This window comes from Pholcus phalangioides, unplaced genomic scaffold (assembly GCF_987345545.1).
Source record: "Pholcus phalangioides strain wild (caught in Gottingen) unplaced genomic scaffold, Ppha-v1.0 ptg000021l_1, whole genome shotgun sequence".
Taxonomy (NCBI): domain Eukaryota; kingdom Metazoa; phylum Arthropoda; class Arachnida; order Araneae; family Pholcidae; genus Pholcus; species Pholcus phalangioides.
The window spans coordinates 3,258,790-3,283,337 of NW_028301614.1; the positions used below are offsets into that span (position 1 = coordinate 3,258,790).

A 24,548-nucleotide genomic window follows, 5' to 3' on the forward strand; every position below is an offset into this window, starting at 1 on the left:
TAAAGAACACAAATATACCGCTCAGTCTACTAATTTTTTCATTCACTTTATCTAATCTGTAGAACAAATATGCTTATAGTATCTGATAATTGCATTAGAAATAAGATTTATGGCAGTAAAAGCAAATGTGATATTCGAACTGTGTCAACATATTCATAAAACAGGAAGGATCTTAAAATGCAGAGAACAGACGAGGATATGAAATCAGCGAATTCAGTGGATTTTTTTGAGTCTAGCTATTTGAGGATTTTTCGGAATCTTTGACTCGAGTTTCTCGGCGTGCTGATCTCCCCCCGATATATCCCGGCATGTCGGCTATTGCGGGGGAATACGCTAACAATTTTATATTTTGCATCGTCTACAATCTAGTGAATACTCTCATACGTACATAATATATATGTATACTGGGTTATTTTTTACATCCATCTGAAATAATGAGTCATTTCCTAATTACGTATTTCCTATAACCACATTGACGAAACTTCAAAATTGTTGAAAATGATTTGCCATCATTACTTTTTAAGAGTGCCAAATACCAAACGATAGTTTTTATATTTCTAACTCAATAAATATTGCAGCATGTACGTATTTGATAATAATTATCATAATGCTCATTTATTATTTGTGATTATTTGATTGTGTTTAAGGTACTTGGACTCAACATGATGAAATATGGATCGACCCTGACACAAGAGGATTCGTTGTCTTGGGAAGAAGGTTAGAGGAATATCAAAATATTGTTATATAATAATTCATGATGAAATTATCGAAAGTTTCAATCATGAAGTGTGCTTTCTCTTAATTTAACTAAGGAAGATTTAAACTAGTCTTCTATTTTTCGGCATTTTGTGGCTTGGTTGCCCCTGGGACGCCTTGAAATACCGGTATTTTAAGTATTGGGTTTCTAGTAGTTCTCCCCCAGTTTAACTGGAATTCACCTGTTCTTTCTTGATATATTGTTATGATCATGGACCCCCCCCCCCCCCCATAAGAGTGGGCTCGCGGGTTCCAGCCCAAGACGGCACGTCATTTTTTTCACACTATAAATTCAGTAGAGCCCGTAAAAAATCTGGCTAGAGGGACGAAAAAGATCTCGGCATAGGGCTGGCTGTAAGATGGGGGGGGGGGGGAGGCATGGTTGCGAAGGTTTACTGTAGAGTCCCTAAAAGTTACATCATTGTCCGGATTGAGAATTATTGTGCTTTTCAGGCACCATTGATTCGACTTCAAGCACACACAGCCGTTCACTAAATAATTCGTAGGAGCAGGTTAATTTTAATTTTCACCACCTTACATATTGATAATCTCTTAGCATGTTCTGGAGCACTGTTGACTTACTTAAAATTCATTGTTTTACCATATAGTACTATGAGAAACTGACAGGAAATGAATTTATTTGGTCTTGAATGGAAAGAAGTGGTCAAAATTCGCAAACGTGCAACTCCTCTCATTTAACGTGTAAAAAATAACTAATATGAATAAAATTTGGGTATCATTTTGCAAAAAAAAAAGAAACAAGCAATATTCATTTTGAACGTAATATTTAGGATTGATCCTGAACTTATGAATCGAGCCTACAAAAAATTAAAAAAACTGCTTCAGAGTTACTTTACAGTCAAATCCCGTTATAACGAACTCCAAGAGAACGGAAAAATCACTTTGTCATAACGAAATTTCGTTATAAAGGAATTCCAGGTTTTTGCATTGTTACTATGTAAACTTATCTGAGGGGTTAGAAAAGTGTTCGTTAAAACGAGATTTTTACCATAACGGTATTCGTTAAAACGGGGTTCGACTGTATCATCATCAAATTGCTATCGAGAATATAATGATGACGACAAACATCCTTTCTGACCATGTATGTGATGCCAACATGTATGGTGAGTTGGTTGTACGTAGCATTCTCTGATGAATGCTTTCTTGGGAGCTTCACTGAATTACAACTTTATTACTTAATAATTAAGTCGTTTTTTGACCTCAAAATGCAACTTTTTGTTGACAAACGTTCCAGGAAAAATCAGCTAGCATACATTTATGCATATTTCGCAAACGATATCAAAAACAGCGGATGCATCACATTAACTCAAACACATGAAATGACCGATAATGTCTTTGATCGGAAATTTTCATTAGAATGGCCGCTAAGCAACGATTAATCTTTTTTCAGGATTGAGGTAAAATTACCCCATTAGGTGCGAAGTAGCCCCGGATTACGGTACGTAATTCTTTTGACTTGCCATGTTGGAACATTCTTCTTTGTGATATAGCATTTTCATTCCCATATTCACGAGCTCAGTTAAAGACGTAATGCGATAATACAGAAATGGCGGTCTCAAAAAAATCACAGCACGTATGCAGTTCAAGAGAAGAGTTCGCAAAAGTGCGCTGAAATAGCATTTTCGTGAACCATCATGTTAAGGGGCTTCAAGATAAATTTCTGCCTGAGGTCTCGCGAATACACTTTCATCATTTGTTTTAGTTTTAGGAGTTGCGTACTCAACCAGTACATAGTATCACATTTCCTGTCTTTTCTCTGGAATCGATAATTCACTGCAATTTACGTTTCTAATTATTAGATGCGTATTTTCAAGAACTTTTGCAAAAAATAATAATAATAATTCCTATTTTTTTCAGTGACGAAACCCTAAACCCTGGTGGTGAGAGGTTTGGTTCTTCTGAAATATACAACGCAAGTAAGTATTGATTATATAATACAAAGTAGTTATGTACAACCTACATATTAATATATGGCAATAAAGTATATTAAGTCAATTTTCTGAAAATGATTCCGAAACTTTCAGTTGCCAAAGCATTCAAGTCTCTACCTTTATAATGCAAAAGCAGATATCCCCACTTATACTGACTAAGGAATAAAAAGATCCTATTATATCTCATTTTAATGTTTATTGAATTACACTGATTATATCTTCTGAACCCTCCATATACAATACAACACTATTTCTATGTACTTGTTTCTTTCCACTCCGATCCAACTAAAAGCTATTTAAAAATATCTTCGAAGTAGAATTATGCACTTCAATCAAAGTTTCTATATTCTCACCATTCTCTTATTTTCGTTTTCAGTTCATAGAATGGAAGAATTGTCAGATTACCTCTGCGTTGGCCAATCCAATGCCAATGGTGACGAGAGAGCTGTGCTCTTCGTCAAACTGAACAGCGGTTATGAATTATCAAAGGATCTAATTCACCGAATAAAGCTCCAAATCGGATCCGAACTCACCCAGGAATGCATTCCAGAAATCATCCTCCAAGTGAAAAACATCCCGGTAATCATAAATACTTCAATATAATTCTGGTTTTTTTGACCTACTACCTTTTCACCTACGAAGAGGTAGGTGATACAAGAATTGCGAATAGGGGATGGAGGAAGAGTTGCCCACAGATAGTAAAGGAAGAGGCGGGCTAGAGAAAATTACTAGAGAGGTTCCGAGAGAGAAATGTAAGGGTGTGATGATGATGATGATCGCTCCGCAGAAGCTCTTTTCATTGAAAGAGGGAAAGAAAAAAAGGGAGAAAACCGGGCCAAAATCAGCAGATAGCGAACATCCACAGACCAAGATAAAAACAAATTTGTTTGTTCTAGTCACGCACCTCGTTGAGTGGTCTTTTTCTCTCCTTCGTCTCGCTTCCCGAGTATGTGCTGTGTAGAACAAAACAATACAATTGTTTTCGCCACTAATCTTTATGATACAATCCCATACCTCTTGCTCGCCCCACTATGTGAGTGGCCTAATGGGTCTTAAACTCATTGCCAGAAGATCACATTGCGCCCTTGAAGCCTCTTAAAGTAGTCCGTTTGTCATCTCTAGAAATTGCCAAAATCTTGAAAGACAAGTAATTGAGAATTTTGAAACACCTTGGTGAAGCCTGCAGGTTCACTGACAGTTACATTGCTATATTCAGAACTGTGAGATGCAGTTAAGAAATGCTGCGCATTCCATGTGCAATAGAGTCACCTTTACAAAGTAGAGTTACGGGTCTTGGGTTCTAAACTTTCTTTTAGCTGCGACCTAAAATCAACAACACGATCATGGGACCTTGACCAAGACTCATAGGTCTACTTTGAATTTGAAAATTCCCATGAAATATTCCATATTAAAAAACAAAATGTTTGGTTTTAGAACTTAGTAACGCTAGTGAATTTCTGATGGGATTGCAAGTGGATATGTATGACCCCTTTCGGATTCACGCGTGACCTAAATTTAGGTCTCGACCCATATACTGTAGGTTAAGAATCCTTTATCTAATGCAATCGGAGATTGGACAGAAACATTCGCATGGGCAAAAAATTTACTGAGCGATATTTTGGGAACGTGGGGGCTCAACGAGATAAATCCATCTTGCATTAGCATATAGCATTTACTGCAGTAAAATTTGAAGAGATGGTTTGAACAATTAAAATAGGCATACACATGCCACATGAGCAAAAGTGCGCATGCCTAAAAATATAACATATGCATAAGTAAACAGCGTGCTACTTTTAGAAATTACAGTAATTATGTTTAAAGCCGATTCGACATTAATAGTGACTGAAGAATGGATTATATGCACTGAAAAATTGGTGAAATATGTACTAAAGAGTACAAAAGTATGGACTAAAAATGCCAAAATATGCACTAAAAATGCCAAAATATGCACTAAAAATGCCAAAATATGCACTAAAAATGCCAAAATATGCACTAAAAATGCCAAAATATGCACTAAAAATACCTAACCATTCACTAAAAATTGGAGAGATATTCCATAAATATATGTATGTACTAAAGAATACAAAAATATGGACTAAAAATGCCAAAAATGGACTAAAAATGCCAAAATATGGACTAAAAATGCCAAAATACAGACTAAAAATGCCAAAATATGGACTAAAAATGCCAAAATACAGACTAAAAATGCCAAAATATGGACTAAAAATCTTTATATATGCTCTAAAATACTTTATATATGCTCTAAAATTCTAAAACACATACGCTCAAACAATTTCCGAAAAAATCGCTAAAAATTTCAAAATATGTGCTAAAACTGGGAAAATATATGCGTGTTAAAACTTAAATACCCACAAAAAATATGCTAAAAAAGCTATAATTTTAAAATGCGTATTCATATTTATTATCGCATGTTCAGTAAAATAATATTCTGATACAAATAAACTTCTACATGCTTTTTATTCGGGAATTTCTACGCAATAGTCATACGAAAATAAAATTTGCTTTCGAAAGAGAAATGGAATATACGTGCAGTGCGCACCAGCAACAAAACAGGAATACAGTGAAATATTGGTCACTTTTTGCATTTAAAAAATTATAAAATATGATTCACCTTTCGTAGAACTTCCAAAATACGCTGTTATACAAGGGTTACTAGATTCGAATACTGAGAAAAGAGGACGACTGCGCGCACCCTTAATAACGTCACTTTTCCCGATTTCCACAACAGATGGCGTTAGTACGCGAAAGAATAAAACCACTGCATAATTTTTCCCAACTAAAGCAGAAAGAGAAAGATTCCCCGGGAATACACTCATATATCAATGAAGAGAAGTGTGTGTCAGAGATATGATACGAGATTATATCTGATGTGTCAAAGTGGGAAAAAAATTCTCAGGAAAATAAAAAAGGAAAATAATTCCTAAAATCGGAAAAGGAGGACAAAAGATTGCATTTTCCAAAAATCGTAGCAGGGCGCTTAACAACATAAAACAAAAACAGATGGACGTCTTGTAACCCTATCTTATGTATTCAAAATTCTCCAATCTTGGGGTGTGAACACAGTGCATCCGTATTTCCGATTCTGGAAACCCTCCTTGTCTCCATTAGTTAAAAATCCCGAATTTCCAGCTAATAAAAAGTTGAAGTTCGGGTTTTTAACTAGTCGGCCACGACGCGGGTTTCCAAAATCTGAAAATACGGACGCGATATGTTCACATCCTTATATGCATTTTATATACATCGACATTAAAACAGGCCAACATATGCATTTGCATCCGGACTCTAATCACTGGGATTCTAATTTTTTTATACACGTCTGAGGATACGTGATTTTGTTTATTCCTGGTTTTGCCTATTCACTAATTTATACCTAACCAATTGGTACATTACAGTACAACCTCAACAAGAAAAGAATGGAGAAACTCGTCAAAACGATTATCAACACGAACAACGTGCCTGACGTTCCGAACTGCAGAAACCCCGAATGCTTGAAGTTTTACTGCAATCTTCCAGCTCTTGAAGGATACTGATCCCACATGGGGGGGATCGATGGAGACCTGGGATTATTTTAAATTCATTATCTATGTATATAGCATGTTTTGAAATCCAAGAATGTATATGTTACTGTAAATGTGATAAATCCGGTTATTATGCTTAATCACCAAGAATTTTGGTAAGTTTGATAAATTTCCCAAAATTAATAACGACGATTATGCGCAAGCGTCGTTGGTAAGTTCAGTAAATACTAAAAAGAAATCACTTTTTACTACCCAAGCGTCGCGTCGTTGGTAAACGAGATAAATCGTACATTATGATAATGTAATTCATACATGATTGTATTTTATCATTATATCGGGGTACGATCGCAAAATTTGTTCTTATTTTATCGGGGTTCGACCATATTGGTCACACACAATAGACTCTTGGAATTTTGTTCATATTTATCAAATCCACAAATTACACTAGGGTATTATACATAATCACAGACAAAGGTGATAAATCTCAAGTATTTATCAAATTTCCAAATGACACTTCGTGATTATGCATGGTCACCGGTAAAAGTGACAAATTTATCAAATTTAACAAGACGATTGGTAAGTATGCATAATGCGGCAAATGTGACAAATCAGTTATTATGCATAATTACCAATCGTCTTTGCAAGTTTGATATATTTATTATTTTTACCGGCGTTTTCGAGTGTATCGAAATTAATTAAACATCATTCTTTTTTCAATCATGCTCATTCACGTTGTACACAGTCTTATAATTCATTCAATATACAGTCGAATCCCGTTATAACGAACACCAAGAGACCGGAGGAATCACTTCGTTAAAACGAAATTTCGTTATAAACGGGGAATTCCAGGTTACCTAGCATTATACCTATGTAAACTTATTTAGGGGATCAGAAAAGTGTTCGTTAAAACGGGATTTTCGCTATAATGGTATTCGTTAAAACGGGATTCGACTGTACTTGGATGCAGGGCGGCCCTTGGAAAAAGGTAGCCTGCCTAGCAGCCGTGGAAATTCAGAACAAATGCAAAGAATTATTCTAGCACCCGTGGAAATTCAAATAAATTAAAAAAAACCCAGAAAAACGTAGGTACGGGATACGGTGCAACCGCACCGGGCTCAAACCCCTTACGGCGACTCTGAATGTATGAAATGCAATAGATTGCAATTCGTATTTAGTCCCATTAACCTCTTTACGATCAAGGACGCAATATTGCATCTAAACGCCAGTGGGATCAATTCAAAAAGTTCTCTCTCTCCTTTCTTTCCTCTCTCTTCATTATCGCAAAGCTTTGTTGCAACCCTAAGGGGGAAAAAAGTTTCTTTTTATCTCCATGATGTATCTTGGAGTATATATATATATCCCTCTTATATTTATGTATTATACTTGTCTCCTTTCCTTTCATTTTTTATCTTACTTTTCTATTTTTTTTTTCCTTCCTTTTTCCTAACATGCGGTTAGGTTAGGACACGATTACCATATTTATCGCCGATTCGTCGAACATAGATCATTTGAATTTCGTGCTAATCGCTTGTAAGCGAAGCGGTTGATCTCATTGGTGGGAACTTGTAAAATATTTTTGGTATTCACAAGATTCTTGTTAAGGACCACTTATTGTCACTTTGACCTTTGTAATAATTATCCTATATTGACTTCCACCCCAGGGCCGTCTTAATAGCATCATGGAGCCTTTCTCTCGGGCCAAGCGAGTTTTCTGACGCCCTACCTGGCTAAAAATGCTGGCATACAAATTTACACGTTTACTTTCAAAACTTTCAATCAGCCGCAATATTTGTAGAGCCCCTTCTTCCCTTGAGGACCCCGGACCGGGCCCGGGTAGGCCCATGCGTTAAAATGGCACTACCTTTCCCCCCCCCCCCAAACAGTGAGGATTACAGCTTCGTAGTAGAGTGAGCTTTCATGAATAACAGATAATGCCGCAAGTAGGGGGAAGCGGACGGGTCCGGTTCCCGGACAGCGGTGCCTGAATTCGATCTTTTACTGCACCTTGTACATTATACGGGGCGCGGCAAAATGCATGCTTGCGCCTGCTGCCAAAGTATCTAGTTGCGACTCCGATGACAGAACTTATCAGATAGGAAAAAGAAAAAAAATGGATACCCGTAGTTCTTACCCCTGGACCATTACCTGGATGCTCACTTTGGGAACATTGATGCGTTATGCCAGAGGTCTTCATAACCGAGGGGTCGTTATAACCGAGTTTGACTGAATGGGATATGTATTTTTAATCACGGAATTATCTTTATTACCTAAAATATATTAGCACTTAAGCCAGAATATATATATATATGATCAATAATTTTATCGAATTCATGTTTGTTTAGGACAGCGATTCCCAAATACTTTTAGGGAAGATTCACCCCCAAAAAATCTTAATGTCCACACAATGGGCCCTTATTTATAGCAGCAGAAACTACAACCATCAGAATTTTCTCGAACGGAGGAAATTCTACTCATTACCATTGAACGTGATGCGTCAGCAGTGCTATCTACCGCCATGAAAAAAAAACTGAAACTTCATACTCCTATCGAGAGATGTCACTACAAGAACATTTTTGGCAAATCACAACACAATATTTCTACTACAATTGTCCAACGTTCAGTGCTGTCTTAATGCATGGGCCCACACGGGCACGGCTCAGGGGGGGGGGGGGGGCCTCGGAAAAACAAGAATTAGTTGAATTTTTCGAGAATTGGCCAGATAGGGCCTCAGAAAAATCACTTGGCTCGGGGGCTTATGATGCTCTTAAAACGGCCCTGTCAACGTTAGAGCAATGCTTTTTTTTTTATCAACACGCTGCACATTGATTTAATTATTTTTTTTTCATTTTTAAATTATTCATTTACATTATTTATTTTTTTCAACTTGGCATTATAATTCTATCCAGCATTTCGTCTTATAATTCTACAATTGGGCCGTGGGTGCCGGGGATCCACGCACCCTTATTTGGGAAACATTGACTTAAGATAAATAAATAAACAAATTCATTCAAGTAAAATTTAATCAATTATTTTTTATTATTTGATCAGATTATTCTTTCCAATCAGGACCATCTAGCTATGTACGTTAGAATAAAGATAAAAAAGGAATTTAGGCTTAAAATCAATGCCTAACATCTCTCCCTCATAAATTATAGGGCGTGGAAGACATCGTCATGAACGAAACACCCCATCCATATTTTTGGGATTTACAAGAACTGATTTATCAGTAGATCGGTGATTAATAGCTTTCAGTTTTTAATGATAATACGAGGCGTATAACATGGAATATTTTTTGCTGATATGAATCTTATATTATTTTCTAAAAAATGCCGACAGGAATAAAGGAGGCTAAAATGTTCAGAACTCAAGGGGCCCTCGATTTTCAACCGTCGCATGAAAGTTCATCGGGTAGCTAAATAGATCTCTGGACTAGGGGTTTTTAATGTTTTATGTCTTACGGGCTAGCCAATAAAAGATCAGGCCCATGCAGTAGCGAATTTACGGTAGGGGACCTCAAGTTCAGAGTTGCGGTAAAATTTGATGACTGCGTGGCCAAGAAATTTTTGTAGACTGGGGGAAGGCTGGCAAAATTTGTATGTATCTCAATAAATCCACCCACCTCTGCACAGACAGCAAGGGATTGCATTAGGGAGTGACCTAAAGAGTGGCGTAGTGCGTGAACAAGCATGTGTGACCAAAAAAACGAGCACTGCAGTGATCAAAATAGTGACTGAGATGCATATGTACGTGCAAGAGCGGGGGGGGGGGGAAGGGTCTGAATGGCGAAACACACTACACTGACGTGACGTGATTTCCCGTCAGGTCAGAGACGTTGCTAATTCTGATTCGTAGAAATTCTGTGACGTGGAGAATTCGCAACATTCTCTGATGTGACGTAATTATCACGTCATGCTTTATAGTGTGTTTTAGCCTTAAGCGGATGGCGAATTCAAAGAAATAATTGTCAAGAAAATTAGACTAGGATGGGAGAGGTTTTCGGCAAAATCGTGTAGCCCACAGGCGGCAAACCATAAATGTGCGACTCTGGGTCCATGGACCCCCGTGTCTAATTTGCAAAACGGAAAATGAGTGATATATGAGACCAAGTGGAACATAAAACACCACGGCAAGCCTATCCTATCTCTGACCGTTTTCGCGTTATGGTGTAAAATGGATTATGGAAGAAAAATGCGTCACACGCAAATTAAGCACATATTTGGGGAGAGCAAAAATTCCTATAAGGTGTCACCATTCAAAGAAAAATGATTGAAAATAATTGAGAAAAGCTATTGTGGAAATAATCGAGAGAAGCGATAGAAAATAATCGGGAGAAGTGATTGAAAATAATCGAGAGGAATGATTGAGAAGATTAATGATTACGGAATGGAAGAAGTAATCGAAATTAATTGAAAGAAATAATTGCAGAATTAATAAAATTCCAGAATTTACGAAATAAATTATTTCAGAATTCAATGAAAGCTTTCAATATGTTGGGGCCCCCTGTTTTATTCGGAGATCCGATAAGACGACACTCACTGATTTCACTGGGATCGAAACACATTTTGTTAATTATGAATATTTAGTATGCATTTTCTTCTTAAAATCTGAAAAAGCCCACGGGTCGCAATGTTTATCATGTTTGTGGGTCACAGCTAAAAAATGGACCAGAACCCCCTGCCCCGTCTTTCTAACTTTAATGAGAAAATGTTGACGCCGAGAAATACCAGTCCGTGTCTCTCTGGCAAGCGCATAAACGTTGCCTAACATCAGTAAACACACAAATCTGTAAAGCTTTAAAATAAATATTGATGTATATTTTATTGAAAAAATTAATGTTACACTGTAACTTTTGCTCGTCACCTATTACAAAGAGATATATTTAAAAAAAAATTTACATAGCACACACACACACGCACATACTCTATACACAGAATAGAAAATGTGTTCGAAAAATAAGAAAAGTGAAAATATTCAATATAAATGTCATGGTTTATCTGGAGATTCTTTGGCAGTCAAAGTGAAAATCCCCTGCGGCCCACTTTCGGGAACATCCGCAGCGGGATTGTCTCGTCCGAATTTCCCGCTTCCAACCGGAGAGGAACGAGTCACCACCGATGGCAATACCGCTCCGATCTTGGGAATTCCATTCCTCTCGGGCAAACTGTAAATAATAGACAAATATGTAGTTCATGCGTTTCCAGTAGGCAAACATATTAGAATCATGGAATTGATGAACGGTATGGAACTCACCTTAGTCGTTGCCTGTCCGGCAGACATGGACATAACTTTTGGTCGGCACCGAATCTCTCACCTTCTTCTAAGGTGTGCGGTAGTTGTTGACCAGTTGTCTCAGGAAGTAACATGACTAGCATACCAGCAACCAGTGACAAACCTCCTAAGACAGTCATGGGTAGAAGACGATCTATTTCAGCCTATAATGGGAAATCAACAAACATATATTTAACCGAGTTTTGACCGGTCTTCCACATTCGTAACCAAATTTCACAATTTCATATACTTGTAAATGTTATACAGTAAAATCTGTTTTCAACGGAACTTGTATTAAGCGGAGACCTGTCTTTAACGGAAAAAAAATCGTGGGCCCATGATTTCAATGTCAAAATACACATTAAAAGGAAAATTTTACCCTTAACGGAAAATTTCACACAAACACTTCGACTGTTTCGCGACCCAACTGACCAAAGGGTCATACAAAATATTAGTTAATATGTATAAAATATTAGTAAAAACCGTTACCGTACTTTGGTTTCGTATTTCAACCCTCAGAGTAGACTGCTCAATCATCTTGTGAAGATGAATTTCTTCAAATGAGACGTATAGATGGCGTACGCATATGTATTTGTACGCTCTACGGGTGTTTATTTTTTTTCATTATTTCTCCATTCTCTGACAGCTTTGGTTGTACTTTTATGGGAAGCTGTACATGTGGCATTGCGTAGAGTGGTAGAGTGTCTGGCTCTAATTACTGGCGTGTAGGGGAATTACGAGTTCGGTTTGTATCACGCTTTTTCTGAAGTGAAACTTCTTTAGCCAGGAGAGTTAATTTTTGTGAGGAAAAGGAAATTCATCACAAAAAAGTGAAATTCTTTCTTTTCCTTCAAAACCCGTTGCGTAGAATAACTGATAGTGTAATGAAGTTCCGAGACACAAGCAGGCGAATTGTGGTGGTGATGGTGGGAGGATGTCACACACAATAGAGATTCAGCTCTATAGTAAATAATTTGGTGTCGGGGTGTATCCGACAAAGATCCGTCTTTCCCAACACCCGTGACGCCGCACTCCCTGGCCACACGAGAGTATATTTCGCACGCGAACACAAGTTTGGTGACGTCACAGTGCCAGCTCAGTCATAACGCAGAATACACACAGAGCACTTCACTTTTTTCTTTTTCTTGTTTTTTCTCCCCTGTACTAGATTACCACTAGTACAAATGACATCATAACCGAATAAAACTAAGCCATTTGATATTTGTTTATTAAACTATTATTTTGGTGCTTGTGTAATTGAAAAATTCACTTTTTTTCGTGCTTAACATTCTTTTGCAGACGTTTATTACCATGTAAAAATTACAGTCCTGATAAAAAGCTCCACCCAAAATTTAGAGCCAACCCCTATTTTCACCAGAAATTTATGGTGTACAAATCTGTCACACATGGGATTCACAGCGGGTTCAATTATGATTCCATATGACTCCAAAACTCGTTAGAATTCTACGGAGCGGATAAAGTCCGGGGCCAATCAAGTGGGTCAAGTTTAATTTAAACTTTTTATTCATATTGGGCTAGGGTGGAATGGGAAGGAGTGTGTGGTCTCCCACGCTTCGATATCTTGCGACCAGATAAAAAGATGGATGTGAGGCGAAGTGAATCTAGTCATGTCAAATCTAGAAGTTTCACTTCTATAGCCCGAGATTCACACGCAGTTTTTCTTTTTCGATAATGTTACATTTACAATGTCAGAGTTTAATTGCCATATCTATCTTTCACAAAATAAAACAAAAAAACTTAATGTTTTTTACGCTTCCGCGTGAGAGAATCATTTTCCCGACTATTCCCGCATCCAAAGGGTCATCAGCTGAACTTCCGGATGATTTATAAAACAAATCAAGGGAACGATTCCGTTCGACTCAGTAAATGAACTTACTAGAAATACGACGGTGGGAGCGAGACAACTACCGATAGCACCGAACATCCTCTGCAAGGAGAGGCCGCGGCCCCGCACTTCAGTTGGGAACAACTCGGCGGAAAACTGAAAAGTGATATTCGTCCCAGCAGCGAATGTGATGCGAACCAACATGGCCATGGCGAATACTTCGTGCACAGCATCTAAATGACAAAGAAAGTGAAATTTTTTGTTAGTTTGAACTCACTGAAATAGTACAAAGTGATATAAAAGTGACACTAAAAACTTGTCCGCCCGACGATATGATAAATCATTCTGAATGTTTTGCAGAAAAACAATTTTCCGCACAGCATGGGAACCGAATACCTATCGTGCTTGTATTAGCTCTACAGGATACACATGAATATGAAATTTGAAAATTCCACGTGATGTTTCCGTGATTCAGATGTAAGAGTAATGCCATTAGAATATCCTATGATATAAAGGTTCTTGGGTGGCCCAAACTCGGGTCGCTGGTATTTCGGGGATGGGGTCGTAGAAATCCAGTCAGAGAGCTATGTATCACGACCCAAACCCTATTTACAGGAGCTTCCGGAATGGGTCGTACGAATCCATCCGCAGCTAGGGTTTCTTAAGTTATGGTTCGCGACCATAGAGGTAATAACCTCTCTCGTTCGGGATAAGTGAGACCGAGGGTCTAGCAGTCTACCAAAATCAGGTTTATCACATCGAAATGAAATTCAGTAGAGCAGAAGAGGGGTGGTCTTTTCAACGCGGGCCATATTTGGCCCTTAGATATGTTTGTCGGCGCCCGACTATTTTTAGAAATTGTTGAAAACAGCGAAAGACGATTATTTCTAGAATTAACGAAAGAAATAATTTTGGAATCAATGAAATAAATGATTCTAAAATTAATGAAAATTCAGAATTTAAGAAACAGATACATTCAGAACAATTGTGAACAAAAAACGTAACTAAAATAACTAAATGAGAGAAATAAATTCGTAATTTGTGATAGAAATTATTCACATTAAAAGAGTGATTGCATAATTATTCAAACAAATAATTTCAACATGTATTGAGAAGGAAATTAATTACTCATATAATCACGGAAATAAATAATTACAGAATCATCCAAAGTGTTCCTAAAATTCACTGACAGTTCATTAGATTAGGGCCACCAAGATCCATGCCCTCTTCCTAACGAAGGCTGCTAGGGCTCCAGCTCCGGGGACCCGATATGAAAACATTGGGTTTTTTGTATGTGCTTTTTCACACTAGAAATTAACTGTTTTCGTGTTGGGGGGAGGTCTGTGAAAAGTTCTGGTCTGGGGACGCATTGAAGATCCCCCCCCCCCCCCCACAGAAAAGAATATCTCTTTGGTTTCTAGCAAGAGTTCTCTTTTAACTATAATTACTATTTCACCATACTCCGGCCATGTTTTACGTCAACTTGCTACAGATGAAGTTGGGTTGCAAAGGAAGGCGCCATCTATCGGTTGCCTTAGGTTCGTTGCAAAAAAAGAACTAACTATCTAGGTTCTTCAACAGGATAGAATCTACGGATCTTGACGACAAAATTCATGGCGGTGACATCTAACGATAGGAGTATGGCACGTTGTTTTAATTCTTTTGCAGTCCAGTGGATGGCATTACTATCACATCGCATTCAATGGTACAGGATAGAATGGCCTCCATTGTTCGAGAACATTGTCGCTGTTAGACGGTTGTAGTTTCTGCTGCTGTAAATGGGGGGTCTATATGCCAGACACCAAGATATCCGTGGGAAGGGAGGGATAGATATCAGTCGGAGTCTACGACTATAAGTATTTGGGAACCGTTGTCCTAAACAAGCATAAATTGGATGAAATTATTGTTTATTTTGGCTGAGAGCGCTACTAAAATTGTAGGTAATAAATATAAAAAGAGAACAGAAATGCATATCTAATTCAGTAATATTCGGTTATAACGACCCTGATTATAAAGACACCTCGGCTATAACACCAGGATCGACAGTCCTGACTAATTTCCATAGAGAATAATATTACATATTTGTCAGGTTTTGATTTCAACTGTGATTTGACAGAAAATTGTACTCCTGGTGAGATTTCTCGATATGACACGTTGTTTTCGTTCTTTTACAGTCCAGTAGATAGCATTGCTATCAGTTCACCTTTATTAGTACTGGGTAGATATTCTATGAATGTGCATTTTATTGTATTTAATAAAGTTTTCTCCGACATGGTCTCGCCCCTTGGCAAGGGCAATGGCTAAAATTGGCTAAAGCCGATAGAGCCTGGGCCTTGTTCGGTTTAAAAGAAAAGAATGCACTGGATAAGAATGTCTTCTATTGTTCGAGAATATTCCCGCTGACATATGGCTTTAGTTTCGTTTCTGCTGCTATAAATGACCCACGATTAAAAGTGGGGTCCATTGCAGTCCACACCAAGATTTCCGGGGATCCCACGACTGAAAATATTTGTGAATCGATGGTTTGAACGAAGCTATGGGCGAAAAAATGTTAAGAAACACCGGAAAATACGCCAACTAGCGCTCAAACCTGTGGAAAGTTATCGATGCTCAGAACAGGGCCTATTATCACTCTGACGAATTTTTCGCTTTTACCAAGAACATATTAGATAAAATATCCGATAAGCACAAGAGACGGGATGAGATTAGTTAATGATTTTTAACGTTTAGAGATGGCCTTTAGAGATTTTTTGCATCTATCTCATCACGGAGAGTGCCGGATTCATGCCCATTGCAGTTTCCCGATTGCTTCTTATCTGATCCATTTTGAGAGAGGGAGAGAGTTTGGAATCAGTCGGATCATCGTGACCGATCTATCGATCTGCCCACATCCCGATTGGTTTAGGAAAAGGAAGAGCTTTTCGTTTCGAGATTCAAACATGCGATAAAACTAAAGCGTCTTTTACGAATTGGCACTTTTACAATCTCGCTCACAATCACGTTTGTATCACTCCATAATTAGAAGGCAAAAGGATGAGTTAATATTGAGATCGTCGTGGCATGCGCTTCGCATGGCACACAGTGAAATGCGTTAATGTATGTGTTTAAATAACACGTAAACTCAATTGACGGCCACACAAACCACGCATTCTTGTATTCACTAACCACAGTTCGATTTGAAATACATATTATTTATATTTTTCTCACTTTTGTATTGATATCATCTTACGTGAGTGTATAATAAGCATATCTTGACATGAAGATATTTTTTCTGCAGCGAGGCTATCCCTTTAGTACGCAGGGCCCGCGAAAATAATCGCGGGGCCTTAATAGTTCCTGGGCCCGGTTAAGAAAGAATCATCCGATTTCAAAATGATTATACACTTGAAATCGACCATTAACAAAAATTGGTCTTAAAACTTAGAGACATCCCTCCCTATAACTTACATATATTACTTATCATATTTTGTGTTTTTAATTTTTAATAGATATATAATTTTGAAATCGGGTGATTCTCTATGAGTCACCCTGTATAAGTATTAAATTGATATATTGATTATTATACAAGTACGAATTTGATAAAATTACATTGTATGATACAAAATAATTAGCACAGCTGAGTAAAGGCATTTTTTACTTTTGACTTATTTTTACAATAGAACTGAATTTCTTATTTGGGCTTTTTTATTTTGGAGAATCTCTAGATTCCTCCTCCTCCCCCACTAGTTCATATTAGTGAACTGGGGGGGGGGGGGTATGAACTGCTTTTAAGAACTCTACATTTTGGGAACCACTGCTCTTGTAGGAATTATCATTGAAAATATAATTTCAGCTCATTTATTTCTAATTTTTCATGCATATTTTCGATTGTATATGCGATGCTATACCAATACAATGTTTAACGTATCTGTAATACTTCGTTTTTTGGCGAATTTTCAAACATCGAGAAAACAATGTATTATCATCACCTTGCGCGCGTCATACAATAGCATGACATAAATGCAATTTAACAAAAATTGATCCAAAATAAAGAAAACCGTTCTACGTATAAAATAGGGCAAAATATTGAGATTCCATGGACACAATCTTATTAGAAATGAAATTTTAAATTCAGATTGTAAAAAAATTTAAAAATAATAATTCTTAACTAAATCGAGTATCTACGAATAGATTTATTACATTATCATTTTATGGACTGAACAGTTTTCTTCATTCTTAATCACTTTTATCAAATTATATTGAATTTATGTTGTTTTAGCGTTGCGCTCCAGGTGTTAACAATACGTATTTTTTCTTAACATCTTAACGATCGGGGATGAGGTATCGTCGAAACACGAATGCAGGAAAATCATCCCAGCTCTTCCTGTTTCCTTTTACCTCGTTTTTCATCATCGCAAAGCTTTATTGTAACCTTATGAATGAACGTGTTTTTCCACCCACACTCTTTCTACACCTCTATGTGTTTGGTGGTTCTCCCCTATAAAATGTATCTGTCCACTATAAATTTACAAGATAGAGCGGCAAAAAAGGACAAATATGGGGGGGGGGTAAGAAAAAGAATGTAATGGCGAAAGTCACTGCACCAATCCGCTTCCCCCCCCCCCCTTCATTTCTATCATGCGAACAAGCAAACCAGTTTTATTTCGAATACAGATCATCCAAATTCATTGCTAAAAGCCTGTAAGCAAAAAACTAGGCATTGCAGAGTGAGTAAAATATTGTATTGACATATCATAGCATATGCAATAAAAACTTGTGTAGAAATAGATCAATCAGAGTGGGTTAAAATTTTTTTAACGAATATTTCTACTAGAGAATAGTTTTTGAGGCTTTCTGACCATGTTGAACCCATGCCTACTGAAAAGTAGAAAGATCCAACTGTTTTATTGATTTCATTCACTAGGCTGTAGGTGACGATGGAAGAATACTATACCAAAACTATCTTCACCTTTGCTAACGCATCCACTGACGATGCCCAAGACACCACCAATGATGAGACATATGACATCAGGCCATCGTCGACCAAATCTGTCCAAAGACAATATGCAGAACATGTTGACGGGAAGCTCCAGAAAAGCACCGACGGAGAAGGAAACGTACGTGTTGAAAGGAAGGTGACTGGTCTGTAGACTGTTCCCGTTGTAACACAAATGTATTATCAACCTGTTGGGAGAAAAAAAATGTATAAAATCCTCATTATACACACACGTAATATCCATTCAGGTCCATTTACATCGTTTCAATAGTATAGAGGTTTAGATAGTATAGTAGAGAGTATAGATAGTTTCAAACATTCAAATGATGGTTTCTAACTAAAGTAGAGAGAGAGAGAGAGAGCATAGTTTCCCAAACTTTTTGTTTCATCACCCCCTTTTTCAAAAATATTTTTGTTTCATCTCCCCAACTCTAGTCAACCCAGCGAATCCTATGCTATAGCCGTAACTTCTATCATCCCCAAGGTGCGATATTGCCTATTGTGGGAAACACCGGGGTAGAAGATTACAGGTAAAAGAATTTAATTTCCGAATGTTTCATCCACAACTGCATATCTTTAATGAGTCAAGGCGGAGAAACCAAGTGGTTTCAGATCCACCGTTGTCTTCATTGAATATTACTAAGTTAAGGACGAAACGTTTAGAAGTGAAAATTCTTCCGAACCGCTGCTTTGGAATCTTTTTATCTGTATACATGCACAGTATTTAAAATATAATATTGACCATGTGATGGACATGAGAATTACCATGCGATTAGTAGGACAAAAGTCTTCTTCCTCATATTTGGGTATCTCACTAGACCCAGCGACGTCTGCAAGAACGATTCTTTCTTGACCTTCGTGTCGTTTTCTTCGTGCGACTCCCTCTGCAAATAAAAATAAGACCAAGATTTTTTTTTTATAAATTCTGTCATAAATTCCAACCATTCAAACAGATAAAGAAAGTTCGCATCAATGATGACTACCTGAATTGTTATATGTAGAGGATGATGTTTCCCCGCATTTGTTAATACAGTGCAAGATTTTTCTGAAGACTTCTTATATTTGGAAATTTTTAGGAAGAAAACTCATCTCTGCCTAAACAGGGACTTAAACCAAAGTCTTTCGTTTGCCGGACGAGAGCTATCTACCCTTAAGCTATGGAAACAGATAGACTATTTCTTCCTTGAAGCGTGTGTAGATATGTTGTATGGCTCCGTACGTGGACAGCGGCAGCAATGAAGTAATAGCTCGTGAATGTCATTAGTCGTAATGGTACGTCGCCATTTCGTGGCCTAATGTCAAATGAATTTTCTTCCAAAAATATAGTAATCTCCAAATATATAATCAGTTTTCAGAAAAAAATCTTGTACCTGCATTATTACAAAAAACATTTACATAAAATAATGTAATTTGTGGAATTATTTGATACATGCGGAACGGTACATCTGTGCAGCCCTAACGTATTTACGATGTAAGAATTATGTATGCGGGAAGTGCTGCTATCTACCTTTTGTATCGCTAGTGAAAATGACAAATGCCCGACCTTTCCCGTTTGTGTACCGTATTTTCCTGAACGTAATCCGTGGATTATTCGTTGGAAAAACAGAAGTTTCGGGGTTTAGTTAAGATGAATGTACACAAGTTTGACCAACAATAAAACACAAATTGCTTCAAAATGGTATCATTCAGAGACTAAAAAGAGGAGCTGAAAATATATTTTGAAAATTCATAAATACCGGAAAAATAACCGTTGCAGGGTTAGCATCGCTAGGTCACGGGAATTTTTTGACGGGGGAAAAATAACTAAAAAAACATCTGATAGGTAGCAATGACGTACACAAGTCAAAGAAAAGATGCTCAAATAAAGAACAGAATGCCTCCAAATCGTTTATTACAGCAGTATGTGTTACACGTAACCACCACCACAAGGGATATTACATTGCAGGTGAGTCACAAAGTTTCTCATTTGCATATTTCAACCGAAGTCACTCGAACCAGCTCTACCTATCGGCTGTTTTTTGAGTTGTGTTTTTTTCCTGTCACAAAAATTTCCGTGATTTAGCGATGCTAACCCTTCAAACCGTTTTTTATTTTATTTTCTGGTTTTTATCCGTTTTTAAAGTTTCTACGGACTTTTCGCCCACACTGTATAACGGGTATTTCTTAGAATGATTTTCAGATATTCCGCTACCGATTGCAGGCTGTGGGGTGATGGATGATAGCAGGTATTAAAAAAATATGATAGTGGTAATAATGGCCAATTTATATGACGTATGTGTAGCGAACATCTTGCTGTGAGTTTTCATGTTAACAGTAGAACTGTTTCTGATTCCGTGAATCTCCGACATCATTGCGTGATGAACGTGATAAGTCTGTAAAACTGAAGCTCGCTGCTCTATAACTAGAAATATGTAGGAGAAGAATAAAAATGTCGAAGAGAAAATTATTAGAATTTTCAGGTCTTCCCTGGGTGTTTTCTTCAGAAAAGAAAAAATGTAAGGTGTTTATCCATATCAGTAATTCCCATTATCAAGCAGCATGTTGAAACGACTTCGGGAAAGTTCTACGCATTTAAAATAGTTTGTTTGTATTTTATAAAATGTTTTTGCTTACAATACTTTCTTAACTTTTTATCTGGCAGTCAGTGTTGCTCTTAAGCATATTACATTTTTCAAAAAAAGGCATTGTATATTTTGAACTCGTTTCGACGTTGATGCTTCTCAGCAACTCCTAGTTAATTACAAGTTCTTGTAATTAACTAGCAGAATAGCTCAAAGGCACACACACAGGAGTTTCCTATTTCTTGACAAATCAAACAAGAACGATTTTTAAACCTCGCGTTTTTTAGGAAAATGTCGTGTGTGGAGGAGACATATTGCTGTGAATTCTACAGCAATGATAGAAAAGTAAGTTGGCCGACAATAAATGACATTTTTAACGATTCAAATCTATATAAACCATGAACACAGTGTGTTTCCTGAAGTGCAACATCCCATATTTTTTTCAATATTGACTTTTTTTTTGTCATGCGTTCAGGGTACCACGTTTGCTTAATGGAACCCCGCAATATTTTTCTCCTCAGGATATTTCAATGCTTGCTAATTAGAATACCCCCAAAAATTACAAGCAGACATATGCCCCGCTTCCCTCCTCCAGTGTTGAGAACCACTGGCCTATAGATATCTATTTTTACATATCCCTCCCCCATAAAAAGTGTACTTGATGTTAGCGAGAGTCTATTCGTGACCACATATTGCTAAGGTTTGATACCACAATTCTGCTTAAGGTTACAGAAGTTGATGACTATTCGGATAATTTTTAGAAACATTTTCCATCAATGTTTCTTATCGATAGTAAAAACGAAAGGTATTTATTAAAAGCTATGTAATATATCGAGGTGAAAGTCAACAACCCTAAAAATGCGCGAAATGTATTCTTTATCAAATCACATTTATTAAATTTCTTGATATTAAGTCATTCCACGTATAGAGTGAAAAAGTGCGTCTGTGCATTAGACGGTTAATGGAAGAGGCTGAAATAAAATGCAATCTAGACAATGATCTTTCGTGTAATGTACTTTTTATGGAAGTAGTTCCATTTTTTTTATATTGAGCTAAGAATTTGAAGTTCCTAGAATCCAACTCACGTCTTTTGTGTGATGCACAATCCCACTCTAACCATCTGTAACGAAAGCTATAGTATTCGATAGACAAATAAACTTGATAGGTATGGTAGCCCCCCCCCCCCCCTGCCGAGGGCCTCTGTGGTTAATGATCGTGATGATTTCAAGAAAAACAAGAAATCTTAAAACTCGATCCTAGTCCTACCCACTACATTAACGGGGCCCGAAAGGGTTTGCGAAAGTATAATTAGTGATGGTGGAGCCAGTCTCTTGCTTTGTGATGCTATTTTTTTAGGGTGCATTACCCCAAAGAAAGTGTTCTCTTGCAATGTCTTATACGATTGAAGCTCTCATCTCAAGCTGCCACTAAAAATTTCGAGCTGCTGTTGAAGGTACTGATCAATTCTGAAAATGAGAGGTCAGATTACTTGATGAGATTAGATTTAGTTTATAAAAAAGTCATTATATGTAGATGGGTGAAACTAAAACCCCCGAAAGCGTATGATCAACTACCTACAGTTGTGGGTGTTATCACACGCGTGTAATACAATCAGCAATTAACCCCTTTCTTGGTCGACGTCGCATGCCATGCGACGAAGAGAAAAATTGCAAGAAAAAGTATATCTGAATATTGCCAAGATAGTCCGGTGGAACTATAGTCCTACTATTTTTGTTTGTATTTTCTGTAATGTCGACTGTTGTTAGTAATTGCTGCTTGTCAAAATGGCTTTTTATGATGGGTTCAGAGAGCGAGTCCGAGAGAGAGAGCAGTGAATTCAATATCTCTCAGTCCGAAGATGGTAGTTTTGATTTATCTAGTGATGACTTTTTATTCAGTCTAGTAAATCAGACGATGATATAAGCAATACCCCTCCTGGAGCAGGGCCCCTAGCCTGGGATCTTTTGCGGGCCTCCAGACCAGACTTTCACGGGGTCCCTAATGATGAGTTTATAGCGTGAAAAAACAAAAAATGAGAATCGACATTTTTAACGTATTTTTAATAATTCTTTTTATGCAGATATTTATCTTACATATATCAAAGCTAATAGATTTGATAAATATAGTATCACACTGTTTTTTTTTTAATTTAAAATTTTGGTACATTGCAGGAAAAACTGGAGATCACACAGTGAATGGGATATTAAATGTTCGGACCACCAGTAGGTTGAGCAAAAACTGCCTACTGACAAAATATTTTGCTTTTTCGAATTCAGGAAAAAGCATGTATTGATTCAGCAATTTGAAAAAAAATCCTTTTTTTTTAAAAATTGCTTCTTCCAACAGTTCTTCCAACAGTGAATTCCATTCACTGCTGGAAGAACTTCTACAGATAAGCCACGTAATTATGACCCAACTCAACCTGAGTACTGAAGATAAAAGCCACCTACAAAATTTCAAATACAGAAATTATTATGGTCTGCACGTATGTCGTATTTCAAAAAATTATTCAATCAATTTGAGGGACGTGAGGGCGGCACGCGTGAGGTCAATAATGAGAAAATTCGACGCTTACACGCGGCATTTTCTATAAGCTTATCGGTCATACTAAACTCGAAAAATCCCAGCTTGTCATTTCAATATACGTCCATTTTCATATTCAACCAGGAATATGATATACCATATAGAAATCAAAAATGTTCCATTGATCTTTAAATGGATCTATTAAATATAGCCACTCTTCCAACTGACTTGACACAAATAACATTTTTCGGAAATGTTCACTCACATATAGAAATACGGAAATTTCATGCGCAAACGTATACATTTATGCAAAATACTGGACTGATATATCGGTCGATAAGAAAAAAAAATGCAAATTTAATCAATCGACCATTCTAAATATATCGGCTCGTGTTTTTTTGGATATGTTCTCGCTAGGTGTTTATAATACCATGTCGGAAGAGCGTTCGGCAATTGTCAAACTAGGACGGGAGAAAAGCGAAATTCCATTATAATTTTTAGCCGGAACAGATTGCAACTCGCGTGCGATACTTGCACGTTCCTATTGTGTGCGTGTGACTCAATATCGTTCATCCACGCGTGATAAATGATGGGTCATTTTGTATGTTTTTTTCTTTGATCATGGAATATAAAGTCTTTATTTTTTTTAAGAAAATCAGGAAGAAGATTCGATGCATACCATAGTAAATATTTGTCATTGACTGTGTCACGAATACACTGCTACAGTGGAACCTCGTTTATACGACGTTCAAGAGGCCGAGTCGAAATAGAGGTTAGTCGAATAACTTAGACTTTAAAAAAAAATGACACCCCCCCCCCTCTCACATACGTACAAACTATTATAAAATTCAATGTGTTCAATTGCATCTCCAATTCTGTTCTATATAATATCATACTTGATATTAAATCATACTTGAGGGAAAATAAATTGCTTTAAGAAATAAAATTTAGCAGAACATTACCTTCGGGACACGCCATTGCAACAAAGTCTTCTTGACAGCAGATGATTTGCAAACCAGCAGCTTTGTGTTTGATTTTGTTTCTCTGCTTTATAATTGTTTTTAAAGTCGGCACAGGGATATTCAACTGTCTTGAATGGACCAACTTTCGTCATAAATTTAAAATTCC

The 24,548-nt window shown here is 37.1% G+C and overlaps 2 protein-coding genes across 2 annotated transcripts in view; one reads left to right on the forward strand and one right to left on the reverse strand.

Annotated features, from left to right (window-relative positions):
• The window catches only part of LOC149070498 (acetoacetyl-CoA synthetase-like), a 29,166-nt gene extending 22,202 nt beyond the window's left edge, over positions 1 to 6,964 (forward strand). The window contains exons 15-18 of the mRNA XM_089249032.1: positions 648 to 717; positions 2,635 to 2,693; positions 3,085 to 3,287; positions 6,122 to 6,964. Coding sequence (XP_089105158.1) covers positions 648 to 717; positions 2,635 to 2,693; positions 3,085 to 3,287; positions 6,122 to 6,259 — 470 coding nt within the window. The 3' untranslated portion in view covers positions 6,260 to 6,964. The remainder of the gene's footprint in view (positions 1 to 647; positions 718 to 2,634; positions 2,694 to 3,084; positions 3,288 to 6,121) is intronic.
• A 4,069-nt stretch (positions 6,965 to 11,033) lies between these two features.
• The window catches only part of LOC149070500 (solute carrier family 22 member 13-like), a 159,241-nt gene continuing 145,726 nt past the window's right edge, over positions 11,034 to 24,548 (reverse strand). Inside the window, exons 6-10 of the mRNA XM_089249031.1 lie at positions 19,102 to 19,220; positions 18,310 to 18,524; positions 13,413 to 13,594; positions 11,498 to 11,679; positions 11,034 to 11,408 (exon numbers count right to left, since the gene is read on the reverse strand). Of these exons, the coding sequence (XP_089105157.1) occupies positions 11,231 to 11,408; positions 11,498 to 11,679; positions 13,413 to 13,594; positions 18,310 to 18,524; positions 19,102 to 19,220 (876 nt within the window). The 3' untranslated portion in view covers positions 11,034 to 11,230. The remainder of the gene's footprint in view (positions 11,409 to 11,497; positions 11,680 to 13,412; positions 13,595 to 18,309; positions 18,525 to 19,101; positions 19,221 to 24,548) is intronic.